Source organism: Drosophila simulans, chromosome 2L (assembly GCF_016746395.2).
Source record: "Drosophila simulans strain w501 chromosome 2L, Prin_Dsim_3.1, whole genome shotgun sequence".
In the NCBI taxonomy this organism is placed as follows: Eukaryota; Metazoa; Arthropoda; class Insecta; order Diptera; family Drosophilidae; genus Drosophila; species Drosophila simulans.
In genome coordinates, this window is record NC_052520.2 from 18902472 (window position 1) to 18917335 (window position 14864).

The window sequence follows — 14864 nt, forward strand, 5'->3', positions numbered from 1 at the left end:
CGTAGAGTTCATCAACTTGTTTAGAATCGCGTACGTGACTGTATGTATGCCTGTGTGAGTGAGTGTCAGTGTGTTGGTGCTGCCTTTTTCCTGCTGCGCTTCCTCTTGCTCGTGCTTCTATCTCTTTCTGGCGGCGCATCACTTGCATTGTTGCTGTTGCTGTTTGTTGCAATGCAACAAAACATTTTATTCTTGCCTTTTCCCCTCTCCTGTTCTTCGCCTCCTTTGGCGTCTGTTTATGAGCGTGTTTGTGTGCGTGTGTTTGTTCTTTTCGACGTCCGCGCGCATTGTTGTTGCTTGCATTAACTTTTCTACGTTTCTACGCTTTTGTTATTATTATCTTATTTCTTATTTAGCTCTGCGCCACAGTCTGCGCTCCACAGTCACGGCCAGCAGTTTGTGTAAAAGTGTAATGCTGATTCTAGCCAAAATCATAAATAAAATAAGAGTGACAAATGCACAAAATCCAGGATATTTTTTTCAGTCTGTGCAAAACGACAAATTCGACATTAAATTTGCTTTCTTATTTCACTTCTTCGGAATACGATTTCTGTATTTTCCCCTAGTCAATAACCACTGTAATTGCAAGAGCAAACAATAATCTGATAATGATGAAATGGTTTAACAACCTCTGAAGCCTAGAGGGGTGCGCACTTCCTTCAACTCGAATGCGCGACGACCTTCCCCCGGCCAAAAAGTCCGAAAGTCGAGCCTATTTATCGCGACCCAACTGTTCAAACAATTCCCCAACAACATTCAATTCGCGGCGGCGACTGTGTTCATGGGTATTGTTGTGGATATCGTTGTTGTTATTGCATTTGTTGTTGTTGCTGCCGACGCGATGCGGAAGAATAAAACACGAGTTTGTTTTCTTGTTTCTGTGTGTATTTTAAACCAAAATTATTACGGCAATGTTCTTTAAACTTAATCACTGTAGACTGACAGACTGATCGACGTGCAAACCACGCTTGGGGCTTCTCATTAATATACGAACTGCCGGTTCGAGTGAGTTAGTGAGTGAGTGCCTGTTTTATTTACGCCGAAAGCAAAAACACACAAGAGGAGACAACAAAACCGAAGTCAAAATCTAAAAACGTGTTTCAAATTTGCTCCTATCTCTGGGTCCAGTATTTGGTGTTTGGCGTACAAGCATGTGGATATGGATACGAGCAGAACGGAAAGACGAAACATAACATATCGAATGCTATTTACTCCATGTGTCTTGTTTCACGCTCGATTTGCGTCGCCAGCAGAGCTAAAAAATATAAAACTACGCTTACTGATTAAAAAAGCTGTCGCCGGGCTTTATATTTTGTGTCGAACTGATTGTGCAGTGGTTACTCGGAAGCGGGAATTAGAAAGAGCCTCAGATATTTGATTAAAAAATGCATAAGCACGCTCCTAGCAACAGAAAAGAAGATTGTTTGAATTAATCATGAAATATCTCTAGTTTTTGGTAGCATGTTTACACATTATACTTAAGCGTAAACACCAGCTCGGGCAACCTTTCTCATAATTCGAGAATTTACTGTTTAAAAATAGGTACAACTGTACCCTAAACAAACAGAAGGGTTGAACAATTATAATTTTATGGTTGTTTCCTTGTTTTTCTAGCTAAGTTCGTTACTGTAATGTTTGGAGCAGTCGAAAGTAATCTTCTTGGGTTTACCTAGAGACTTACAAGTCTGATCTAATTCATTTTTATTCGCATTCGCCCAGTGATCACTGTAGATTTCCAGCTGCTTTAAAGATTTTCTGATTTCCATTCAGATACAACTGACAACGATCCTTATTTTATCAACAGCAATTTGGGCCATCTCCAATCGATTCGACATCGCAACCCGAACGCCTTGTGTGAATGCGTTTCCTGTGCTGTTTTGTTACTTTCTGAGATTTTCTAGAACTCGGTCGGGGTCGTTCTTCTTCCCTCTTCTGTCCCCGCCAATCTTTGCCAGCTCTTTGCCGTACCAATTTCGTCGTGTTTTGCTCTGCTTTGTTTTGGGTTCATGTGCGAGTTTTCATTATCAGAGAGCGTTGCTTACCACCACGTAATAGATAACGCAGGCAACCCGAAGTTGGTACATCTCTAATTGAAAATGTTAAAGTAGATAGCAAATATTTATCGAAAGTTAACACGAAAACGAGGCGTACGGAGAACACGTTCCAATTGATTAGATGATGTTGCACCACTAGACAGACGATAGCATGTGCATCTGCGTTTAAACTTCCTTTATGAGGTGAAATATTTAGATACTTTTAGTTAATTTGATCTTTTGCAAATACAGTTTGCTCTCACATTTAACCTTGGAAAAAACAAAGGAAGTGAGTTTGCTCTCAATCATTTTGAAGTATAGTGTGCGAATCTACATAGGAAGTCCTTATATGGTATTTCGTTTTACTTGCCCAAAATTCTGAATGGCATGGAATATTCCCAGCCGACACTGTACCTGTGCAAGGTTGCGTCGATATTTTCTACCACCACTGTGCAGGACACACAGACACTTGCCATCTCGCTCGCCCTCGCTCACAGTGCAGCAGGAGAGTGGGGGAAGAAGCGGCAGCTAACGAACCACAGACACTACAAAGCGCAGTAAGAAAGAAAAATGTTGTGCAGAATGAAAAAAAAAAAACAAGAACAGACAACAGAAACGAAAAAAAAAAGAACAAGAACTGCACTGTCGACGCCGTTGACCTGCGGGGCCTTTGATGCGAGTGGGAGAGAGAAGGAGATGGATGGTCGTGGGAGAACGACCCGTGGAGAAGAGCGAGCGGAGAGAGTGTGAAAGAGGCAGAGGAGAGGAGCGTCTGGGATCTCGGGACCCTCTGCTAAATTGGATGCTGCTGTTCTTCTTCTTCTGCGTTACTTCTTCCTTCATTGCTCACCCCTCGCTATCCATGCATCGCGCGACAACAATAAAACTCTCTTGTGCAGATTTTGTTGTTCTTCGTTTTTCGCCCATTGTCTCCTTCAATAAAATGCGTCGAGTCAATTTCATTCACCAGCAGCTGCTGCTTTGGGGGTCGCTTCGCTGCTGACGCATCGCTGGCGTCGTCTGATAAAAAAATTCAACAAAAACCCAAAAAATACAAAAAAATACCGGAGAAGCAATCGTCGCAGAATTCGACGAAATTCACTAGGGAAAACAGTGAAATAGATTGGGAAGAACAGGAGATACATTCCAGTACCCATTCCCTCTCACTTGTCTGGAGTCAACTTGTCTTACCTAGCTCACAAAACATTATAAACATATGAAATTACATCCGTTCAATAACACAATACATATGCTAAGTTATAAGAAGTATGATGTATTTATAAAGGAAGATTGGGTGCAAAGACATGATAACGGATTAAAAGATTCTATGCCCAGAACACTTAGAAACCAATGGTGGCATTAATCGGATTAAAGACTTTTTGAAATACTTTGTTCTTTCCAATCTTAACCGAATTTTCGTTCACAATGATTAACATCAAGAGAAGAAGATTCACGATAATATTGATATCCAGATCCTATTCTAAAAACATTTGCTCTTTGCCAATATCTACTGTAGCGTAATTTGCATCAAACCAAGGCAGCTGCGGTCGTGATGTTGGCGGTGCCTTTGCGATGAAATCGAGGATGCGAATGGAATGGGATGGTCGCCGTGGGATGAGGATTGGAATTGGGATCGGGACGGATATTTTATCTGCCGAGCGACGGCATTTTTGCTGCTGTCTCGCTTAGAAGAGTGTGTGTATGTGTGTGTGGATTTGTGTGCCTGTCGAGCAGGTAAAGGTAGTTTCTTTGTTCTGTTTTATGGCTTGCTCTTTGTGCTGGGCTTCTCTTTTATTTTTCGCTGCATTTGAGTACGTCTGTATCCTCGGCATAAAGTTGCGGTCAGAATATTGGGACTATATTATTCATTGATGCTTAAATTGTTGCAAGAGCAGTTTGCAGCTGAATTTTACTGAGTAGCACGCTTTGAAACAGCATGAATACATATAATTATAAAACGACATTCGGCGCTCTTATTAGCTTTTAATATTAAACATCCATAGAGATAATTAGTAAACTAGTGTAAATCTTTTTTTCTATTAAAACGTGTGCCTACTTTGCATTTTGACATACGCAGCGCTCAATATTATGCCCACCACTGTTGGCAGTGGGTGTGTGTGTCATGGTAATTGCCTTTGTTTTTGCTGCCGCTATTGCTGCTTTTGGTACCATTGAACTCTGCTGCAGTTGCAACCCCAAAAACATTCCGCAGGGGAATGCATGGAAGTTGAACACAGCCTTGTTTATTTTGCTGCACAACCAGAACGAACGCCCTGCCTCCTCTAGCCCCCATCTCTTTGTAGTTGTTTTTGTGGGTTTATGCATTTTTGCGGAATTACAGTGAAGCCTCAATAAATCGTCTAAAATTCGCAAAAGTCTTTTCAAAGCAGTAAAGTACTGTACCGTACGGTGCACCATCGATGACTGGTTCTAAGTTCACGCTGGGAGCGTTCCACTGTTGTTTCGCGTACAGGCAGCACCCCCTATTTTCTCCCACACACCATCTTGATTTGGCTTGAACTTGGTGCTGCGCGCTCTTGTTCCCGATCATTATTTTTTCCATAATCATCGTCATCAGCAGCACATCGCAATGCCTCGCTTTGTTTTCTTTCCAGTTCTTCTGAGCCATGAAATTTATAATCTCGTACAAATTGTTTTGCATTAGTAATGCCTGTGCGCAGTTTGTTCCACTTCTCACATGGGGTAACCACGTCGGTTCTTTTGCTCCGCTTCGCTTTGCTCCCTTTCTTGTATTCTTATTCGTTCTTCCGCCGTCCGCCGTCCGTCGTCCCTCGGTTCTTCTTCTTTTCTTCTCGTGCTTAATTATGGTGGGAGGAGGGCGGAAGGGGGTTCGGGCACGCCCTCAGTGCACTGCACTCGCATTTCTGATTATTAGCCCGCTCTATTTTTAAACACTTTTACAAGCGGTCTGGAATTTGTCCGTACACCCCCTGCTACCCTTCCAAAAAAAAAAAAAAAAAAAAAAAAAAAAAAAAAATACTGCTAAGTAAAACATATGGCACAGACATTGAGCTCCACTCCCTCTTCTCGAAAAGTGGAGGCGATTCCATTCTTCTGATGGGCCCGTGGCCCCAAATGATATTAATCTTGTCATGATATACAATCCCAACTGTCAGTTTGATTTGGCCCGAACCGTTTAACCACTCTTCCGTCTGTTCTATGTCAACTATCTCCCAAATTTGCTAATCTAATCGATAGACAACTCGTTCATTATCAATTCCCCTAGTTCCCCCCGCCAAGAAACGCCAAATTATTGTTTTTGATGCTCTGACTAGGGGTATTGCACTTTCGTCATGTATTTACTTGGAAGTATTTTAGACGCCTAACTGAATGTAGTATAGCGGGCTTACTTACATAAAGATTATATAACTTATCTTAATCAGTAATGCTACAAATAAAAACATAGGTTAATATAATGGAATAAAGTCAGCGTAAAGTTAATTCTTGTTTTGTAAGGGCATTTCAAAAGTTCATAAAGAAAAAAACGCTGGTGTATGTTTGGTTTCCACTTTGAACGGTGACGTTTTGGTGCTATTCTTGTATTTATTAACTAATTTGTTGAAATTACCGGTGGTAAATTTATGAGTCAGGTTTTTTTTATTCCTACGCTCATGTGTGTGCGTTTCAGGTGTGAGTTAGTGAGCGATACCTTTTGAAGATCACCGCTTGTTTTTTTGTTGCCCTCCCTCATTTTCCGCGATTCGCAACAGTTCGTAATGTTGCAGAAGCAACATTAAAATGCCGCTATTTTACACGTGTAAATTTGTATTTCTTTTGAATGTGTGTTTGTGTGTGCGAATTTATGTGCCTGTCGTCTGGCTATTTTCCTCTCATCTCTTCCGCTCTCCGCCCTCTTACGTCTTTTGTCTCTTTTCCGCTGCCGCCTTTGCCGGTATACAGAAATTTTCGCTATGCAGTTATGTTGATGAGATGTGAATGCGATGATGCTGCTGCAACGTCATTTCTAGCATAGTTGTCTCCTCTCTTCCTCTCGAAAGTTCTGCGGCAACATAGAACAGAGAAGTGCAGAGTGAAAGAAAGGTGATAAGGAGAGGGCGAGAGGCTGGCGGCCGAGAGAGAACGTTTGTTGTTATTGCTTTTGGATGCGGTCGTTGCCCAAATTGGAAAAAAACATGCGCACAGCGTACACTGAAAATAAGCGGTTATGTGATACAAATGAAATAAAAATATTTTCCATAGAGAATATTTTGATTTTTGATTAGAGTATAGAAAAAAAATTTGCATAAAGATATATTTTCTTATTTTATTGCATATTTTATCTATACAGAATGCCTTTCGCAAAGTCTGCTACTTTTTTGCTGTGTGTATTTATCGTTTATCGCTTCCTGCTTTGTTGCGCTTTTCTCTTGACACTCTCTCCGCTGCTCTCCCTTTGCTCTCTTTCGTTCTCTCACGCAACCTGTAGCGCGCGCAAAAAAAAGTGTCTTTTGGCGTGGAAAATTGTTGCTCTTTCTGGGGGGAAGTTTCCTCTTTTTATTTATTTTGTTGTGGGTGACTCGCCGCCATATTGTTTTAGGGGTTGCTAAAACATAAGCGCAGTGGGGGTAGTGAGGTGTGCAGTTGTATTGTTGCTTTTGCAGCCGGCATTCAACAGTTCGGCAAAAAGAGCGCTCATTTTGGGACTCGTCTCGCGTTGGTCGCTCTCTTAGTAAATGTAAATAGGATGTATTGATTTTTCCCGGGTTTTTCGCCACTTTGTTTTCCTGTCTTTCTGGAAGTTGCTCGGTTAACAGGCAGCCAAAAAATTCTCAGACTGTCTGTGGAGTGTGGCATTGCATTGCATGGCTGCAGTTGCGAGGTGCGGAGTAGTTGTTGTTTCTGGGAGCTGGAAAATCCCCAGGACATTTGCCGCTCTCTGTCGCTCCGCTGTCGCAGCCACTGCCGGCGTCGCTGCTTTTGCGGGGACCTGAGCTTTACCCGGGTCGCTGCATTATGCGCAGAGTTAGTTTTGCAGGGAGCCGCGTAGCATTCACGTCACGCAATTTGTACATAACTAGCGAAGATTTTAACATTACTTTAGTTTGCAGTGTCCTTGCCGCGCACGACGTCACTGTAATGCATAAAATAAACAAAAAAAAATAGAGCTCTCAATTAACCTTGCATTCAATTATCCTTCCTAATAACCATTTTTCTCTCTCTCTTCCCATTGCAGCCTTTTGTGCGCGCGACGCAATTATCTGACAGCACTTGAAAGTATGCTACACAAATTTGTTTCAACTTGTTACTGCAACAACAACAACAACCAAAACAACGGCAACCATCCCACGCAATTTATCATATAGACTGCGTAGCAAGCAAGAGCGGGACAGCAACACGGCGCAACCAGCAGCGAGAAGCAACAACAACAAGCAGAAATCAGGAAACCAGGAAACGAACTGGAATATATAGAAAATTCTACAACAAAATACAACAACAAAGCAGTAAAGGTAAGTCGGCTTATCTCCGTTTAATGAGTTTTACGTTTAGTTTTCGTCGTTGCACAGTTTTCCCTTTGTTGGGGAAATTCACCGGTAGATATGTACATACATACATACATACATATGTACATAGTATATGCAGCTCTTTATCAGGGATTTATCGCGCCCATTTTTGCTATAGCTATTCAGATTAGGCGGCAACTAAACTGTTAATATAATTTAACTTTATAATTTGAAGTACTAATTAATTATTTGCAGAGTGTAAGTTAGAAGTAAATGTTTTTATTTTTGTAAATTAAACTGTGAGCGATAATGTTATTAACCTTTAATGGCCTCCCACCCCTTCATTTCATTTGTAACAAACTTACTATTCGTATGTTTCTGAGAACGGATTAGCATACCTATTTACCTACGCCTAGAGAACTATTTTGGGCAACCCAATCAACATGAAAGTTAAACAAATTAATGTCCTTCACGACGAAAAAGTGAATATTTGTGAAGCTAGAAAGGACTTTCTAGGGAGCATTGGGAAAAAGGCATTAGGGTGTATGTGCATGATAAATGTACATCCAGTCTAGACAGTTGCAGTCACCCTTCCCTTCCCTCTGGCATACAACATTCCCCCCCTTTGGGCGCATTTTTCGGGGTTGATTTTGAGCTGGCTCTCTTTGCTTTCACTTGGATTGCCTTTATGTTGGCTTTCTTGTTGACGGAAGTTTCGCCTGGTCTGGAAATCTAGAGAAGTTTCTCCGGGGCTCCACAGTTTTCCTTATTTTGTTTTTTTTTTTTGTTTACTTTTCTGCGACGGGGGTTTGTTGTGAAACTCCCCGTTCGTTTTCCCTGCTTTTACTGCTCACATTCTACCCAACTCCAGATTCGCCGTCCTTCTCGAAGGCAACGAACCGCGAAGGCAGCGAAAAGGGGAAGTAAAATTATGATTACGGGGTGTCCTGTCCTGTCCGTCTGTCTTATGTCTGTCTGTGCGTGCGTTTATTGCATTTGTGTCCGTCTCCGCGCAAAGGATAAAGGTTAGGGGGTAGTAGATGTAGACGGGCAGCGATTTCCTCCCCGGTCAAAGTCCTTTTATCCCAGGGTACAGCTTCACTTTTAGCCCCGCTTCTCCACTCTGCCGTAAGAAATTGGAATTGTGTTTAAAAGCATTCCGTGGGGGCGCGAATCCTAGTTTGATTCGATTCAGTCTGTTGGGCTGGGGAAATAGTAATACCAGGGGGAATACACAAGCCACATACCTTTCAACTGTCTTCTCCGAAGATGTTTAATAAAACACGGTTCACAGCTGTCGCGCTTTGGGGGATTAGATGGAGCATGGAGCAGGCTGAAAGCAGGTTTGGAAGGAGGCAATTAACTACAAATTATGATAACAAAGGGGATGACTAAGGAAAAGGGGCCGTTGTTTGAGGGGTGTGGCACATTTGTTTGTTTGGAGGGGCCATGGAAATGGCAGAACGTTTTGGTTCAAGTGGAGGAATTGCTGACTCACAAGGATAGAAGACAAGGACCGCAGGTGACTCATGGGTCAGTCGATTTGAGGGGTGAAAGTGGCGGAGAGTAGGCGAAAAAAAAAACGTGGTTGCCACAGGAAGCATTAAAACCAGTGCTAAGATTATTCACCTTTGTTGTGGGGAACTTAAATCGATTAGATTAAAAGACCGTATTTTCCAATAAATGTATTCATTGTTTAATTAATCCCTCCACTTGTTCTTTCACCTTGCAGCTGTTACTCCTAAAGGTAAACGGAGCCACCGACGGCACTTACAACACAAAGATGGCGTCCTCACCGACACCATCTCTGGACTCGATGCGGGGCGGGGCGAACTCGATCGAATCGTACGAACATGCCGGCTATCTATCAGACTCTCCGCTCACGTTGAGCGGTTCATCGCCACCGGCCAGCGATTCGGCAATCTGCAGTGATGAGTACACGGGCGGCAGCAGCGTTAAGTCACGTTCTGATGTGACCGTAATCAATGGCCATCATCCCATTTCGGCCTCCGTATCGTCCAGCTCTTCGGCCAGCTCTTCCTCCTGCTCGTCGTCATCGTCCTCATCCTCGTCTTCGTCATCGTCCAGCTCCTCGACCAGCGGCCTCAGCGGTTGCGGCAGTACCAGCAGCAGTGTGATCAGCGCCAACAACGTTGCGAGCAGCAATGGACCAGGCGTTATCGGCAGCAATCTTCAGTCCTCAAACAATGGCGGCAACTCGGGCATCAGCAGCCTGGTCGTTGGAGCCGGCAAGGGAAGCAACAGCAGCAGCAACAGCTCCTCGAGCAACACATCCGCCAATGGATCTCCGCCACGTTGCACCGCCTGCAAGAGCAAGTGCAGCGACGCGGTGGCCAAGTGCTTCGATTGCCAGAGCTATCTGTGCGCCAATTGTGTAACTGCTCATGAGTTCATGCACTGTTTCAACGGACACAATGTGTGCCTGATTAAGGGTTTTGAGGCGAGCACCACTGGCACTCCGCTGTCCGTTGGATCGCCCAGCAACAATCCGGCGTCGAATGAGTTCAAGTACGCCAGTTCGCTGACCATGATGCTGCAACAGCAGCAGCAGCAGCTCGACTCGCAACAACAGCAACAGCAGCAGCAACAATTGCTGCCGGCGCAGCCTATGTCACAACTCTCGAAGATTGTACTGGCAGCCGCCGCGCAGGCAAATTCCCAGGAGCAGCAGCGGGAGGATAGCATCTATGGTTCACTGCACTCTCAACAACAACAGCAGCAGCAACAGCAGCAGCGACAACTCTTCTGCCCCCGACACAAACAGGAGCTGCTCAAGTTCAGTTGCCGCACCTGCTGCATCCTGGTGTGCAAGGAGTGCATTGTATTGGAGCACTCCACAGGTCTCCACGAACTGGAGAACGTGCAGTCACCCGGAATGACAACCTCTACGGGATCCACGGCCAACGAGTCAGCTTTGCAAACTCTGCTCGCCGATATGCGTGGCAAAATTGGCGAGATTGTCGGCATTGCTGGAAACTCGGACCAGAATCTCACCAAGGTGAAGCTGCAGTACCAAAAGGCTCACAACGAGCTGAACGAGACGCACCAGTTCTTCGCTTCCATGCTGGACGAGCGCAAGACCGAATTGCTCAAGGAACTGGAAACGCTGTACACGGCCAAGGTTAACAGCAACAATTCGTGGCAGCAACGCTCCCGCGACTTGATCGACAAGGGACTGGCCACCTGCGAGGCAGTCGAGCGGAGTCCTGCTCCGCCATCCTCCTTGCTGGCAGATGCCCTTCTCCTACGCAAATCCCTGGAGCAGCAACTACAGACGGGCATTCAGGAGATGCAGCTACCCTTCGAAATCGAATTTATGTCCAACTATCAGTCGATTCAGGCCGGCGTGCGCAACACCTTTGGTTACATTCGAGCAAACAGCTCAGACGGTGGACCTACTGGCATGAGCCTGACGAGCAATGGCCACGGAAAGCAGCCGCCAATTGCCCGGCCAACACAGAGCGCCAGCAACAGCAGTGCGAGCAGCGCGGGCAGTGGTCACCATGGCCACCACCAACAGTCACACCATCATGGCCATCACAATCATCATCAGACGGCCCATCATCAACAGCTGCAGGCGCAATCGTCGCTGCACGGCCTGGGTCTTGGATTGAGTGGCGCCAGTTTGTTGGATAGCAGCTCTAGCGCAGGCGGAGCAGTGGGAGCCTTCAGCAATGGAGGACTTCTGCTGAGCGGTCGCGATCGCAACGCTCTGGCAGTGGAACAGCATTTCGGTGAGTTGATGCCCAAGCGAGGAGGAGGTGGCTACACCGGCAGCAATGGATCAGCCACCAGTGCCGTGGCCCACTACAATCCCTACGAGAAGTGGAGCAACGGCGGTAGCGACAATCTCTTTTCATCGGTGACAAGCGGCGTGTCCGGTAGCTCTGCAGTGGCCGATGCGTTTGCCAGCCTGTCTGCTGTTGGAGGATCCGTGGTTAGTGGCGCTGGAGCTGGCGGAAGTACCGTGAGCTCAGAGTCCCTGCTGGACCTCACCAACAAGCTGCTTTCGGCCACTATCTATCCGCCCAAGTCGCAGATCAAGCGGCAGAAGATGATTTACCACTGCAAGTTCGGCGAATTCGGCGTGATGGAGGGCCAGTTCACGGAGCCCAGCGGTGTGGCGGTAAATGCCCAGAATGACATCATTGTTGCGGATACGAACAACCATCGCATTCAGATCTTCGACAAGGAGGGACGCTTTAAGTTCCAGTTTGGCGAGTGCGGCAAGCGTGACTCGCAGCTGCTCTATCCGAACCGCGTGGCCGTGGTGCGCAATTCCGGCGATATCATTGTCACCGAGCGCTCGCCCACACACCAGATCCAGATCTACAATCAGTACGGCCAGTTTGTGAGGAAGTTCGGGGCCACCATTCTGCAGCATCCTCGCGGCGTGACCGTGGACAACAAGGGACGGATCATTGTGGTGGAGTGCAAGGTGATGCGTGTGATCATCTTTGATCAGAACGGCAATGTGCTGCACAAGTTCGGGTGCTCTAAGCACCTCGAGTTCCCCAACGGCGTGGTGGTCAACGATAAGCAGGAGATCTTCATCAGCGACAATCGGGCGCACTGCGTCAAGGTGTTCAACTACGAGGGCCAGTATCTGCGGCAGATTGGCGGCGAGGGAATTACCAACTACCCGATTGGCGTCGGGATCAACTCAAACGGGGAGATCCTCATCGCGGACAACCACAACAACTTCAACCTGACGATCTTCACGCAGGACGGGCAGCTGATCTCGGCGCTCGAGTCGAAGGTGAAGCACGCGCAGTGCTTCGATGTGGCGCTCATGGACGACGGCAGTGTGGTGCTGGCCAGCAAGGACTATCGGCTCTACATATATCGCTATGTCCAACTGGCGCCAGTGGGTATGTAAACACACAGACACACACACTCCATGGATGTGAGTCCGGAAAGGAGGAGGATCTGTGGTCCGGCTCTCACTACTTCTATAGGCTAAGTTCTCAATAGTCTGACTTGCGCGGTCTCTCCAGCTCTAATTCTAAATCTACACAATCGAAGTTGAAATCGAAATCTATAAGACCCCACTATCTCCCCCGATCTGTCATCTCTCATAGCCTTAGACTTTGCTCGCTATGTAATAACACACACGCACACTGTTGGAATGATTTTTATTATCTTTTAAATTATTGTTGAATTTTGTTTTATTTTTTTATATATATTTACACTGTTAAGCTTAGTTTTTATTTTGTGCGTACTTGTTTATGATAAATATATATTATGTGTATTCATGTTCATGTTCAAATCGGATAGTGCCGCCGCCTCTCTATATCTTTGCACACTTCTCACTTCAAACCCTCGTATCTCTATCTCGCGTGCAAGTCGTATCTTCAACAAACACAAGCAAACACCCGAAACAAACAAAAGAAATGACACTTTTTAACTATATAGTAGATACCAGAAGAAATCCCTCCACTTTTTTATGTTCGTTGCCGACTGCAAGGAAAAAAAAAGGAAAAAAATTATGAAAAAAAGAAGTTGGTATAAAATAAACTTAACAAATAACCGCCTACGAAATGGAGCCGCGTATCGAGCATTAATTAATTAATAATTGATTGTAATAATTGATTGTAATTCTTAGATATATGATTGCGCAAATTGTTTGTTATTATTATTTTTGATTGCATAAACATTTGATACATTATATATTATATAGCTGTTTTTTACGTTTATAAATTATTTTTGATTATACAACTTATTGATTACTGATTATTTATATTTATATACATTAATTAATTATCCTCTAAGACATGTTTGCTACTTTTATACGAAATCAACCGAACCCAAAACCGAACCGCGACACAAACAACAATTCACAATTTTATACTCGCTTAGAATTTATGTTTTCCATTGTTTTATTGTAACCACGACAGCGGAAGAAAAGATGGAATACCTTACCTACGCCCTAATAATAATGCAGACAAAAACCCACTGGCGATTCTTTAATTTAATTTATACAAAAACAACTGAACGCACTGAAAATAGTTGAAATTTTTGTTCTTGATTGTTGAACTATTTTTCGTTTAGGCATTTATATTTTTAAATAATTTCTTCGTTCGCACGCAAGGCGGACGAATTTGTTGTTTTGCCCCAAAATATATTACTATATTATATGCGAAAATTATTTGTTGTCAAATTGAATCTAAATAAACATGGAAATGTGTATATCAAACGAAAACAAGGCGATATTTATGTGCACCAAGTTAGTTAGTGGTAGCTTCGAGTGCGAATTCGAAGTATCTTGAGGATGTGCATAGATCTAATTGAGTATTTAAAAGTAACATTTAACTAAAAGTTGGCAATCAGCGCAGAAGACTTGAAACATTTATAACTATTATAATTATACACTTAAAGTATGTCTATTAATATACGATAAACACTTAAATCAGTAAATCAAAAATCTCAAATAATTGAATAGTTATAAAGAGAAACCGCGAATAGGGAAACAACATCCCAGCCAAGCCAGACCAATCGCCCAATTATGTTTACTTCCTTGACAGAGAAATAGGGACTAAATACGACAGCCACGCGGTGCGCAACAATCAGGATCACGTATCCTTGCTCTGTTGCGCACCGTGTGCACATGGACTTCTACTTGCAATGATTTAGTTAAAGCATTTACTTGGATAGGCCTCAAATGATTGCGGAGCTAACAAAAGTGTTCTTTAAGTAAGGGTTAGTTAAAAGCAGTTAGGACGTTAGATATTTAAAGTGAACATACTATTAAGGCAAGGAAACACAACTTTTTGAGACTACAAACGCAACATTAACAGGAACAGCATTTAAAAAATGTTTATTTTGTAATTTTAAAAGTAATCACTATGTATTTTTTGTTGGTTTTGCTTGGAACGCGACGCGACGCGAACCCCGCCCCTTGACCCCATTGACACGCCCACACGTAAGCAGGTATTAGAATTCTTGAATATAATTTAACAATATTGTATTAAACACGTAGTATTTAACTAATTTAGTTTCCCCCTTCCTCTTCCTCTGTATTCCCTTGTTTGTTTTGAAAAAACGCCTTGCTCTGTGTAATTTCTGATTCGCTTGACCTATTATTTGAATTATTTGATAATTACCTATGTTTTGTGTGTATCTACTTAAGTGAGATTATTAAATATACGAAAATATATTTTTTAGTTCTTTCTTGTTGTAATCTTAATTGACTTTAATCGACCTATTGTATTGAAGATAATGTATCGATGTAATGGTAGCTGTAATAACGACAAAGGGTTTAAACAAAGTATTGTACGTTTTCTGTGTGAGAAACACTTTTTACTTGACAGCCAAAAAAAAAAGCAAACTAAAAAAATACACAAAAACT

At 43.7% G+C, this 14864-nt stretch overlaps 1 protein-coding gene across 7 annotated transcripts in view; it reads left to right on the top strand.

Annotated features, from left to right (window-relative positions):
• Window positions 1-14864, top strand: part of LOC27209277 (brain tumor protein) — a 38630-nt gene that overhangs the window by 17802 nt on the left and 5964 nt on the right. For 4 of the 7 annotated variants that reach the window (XM_044923587.1, XM_044923584.1, XM_044923591.1 and 1 more), the window contains 2 exons: window positions 7228-7501; window positions 9228-12387. In XM_044923587.1, the coding sequence (XP_044779522.1) occupies window positions 9279-12387 (3109 nt within the window). In that variant the 5' untranslated portion in view covers window positions 7228-7501; window positions 9228-9278. Of the gene's footprint in view, window positions 1-13; window positions 31-391; window positions 410-7010; window positions 7128-7227; window positions 7502-9227; window positions 12388-14864 lie in introns of those variants that run through there. The other 3 variants (XM_044923590.1, XM_044923589.1, XM_044923588.1) reach the window with 3 other exon arrangements.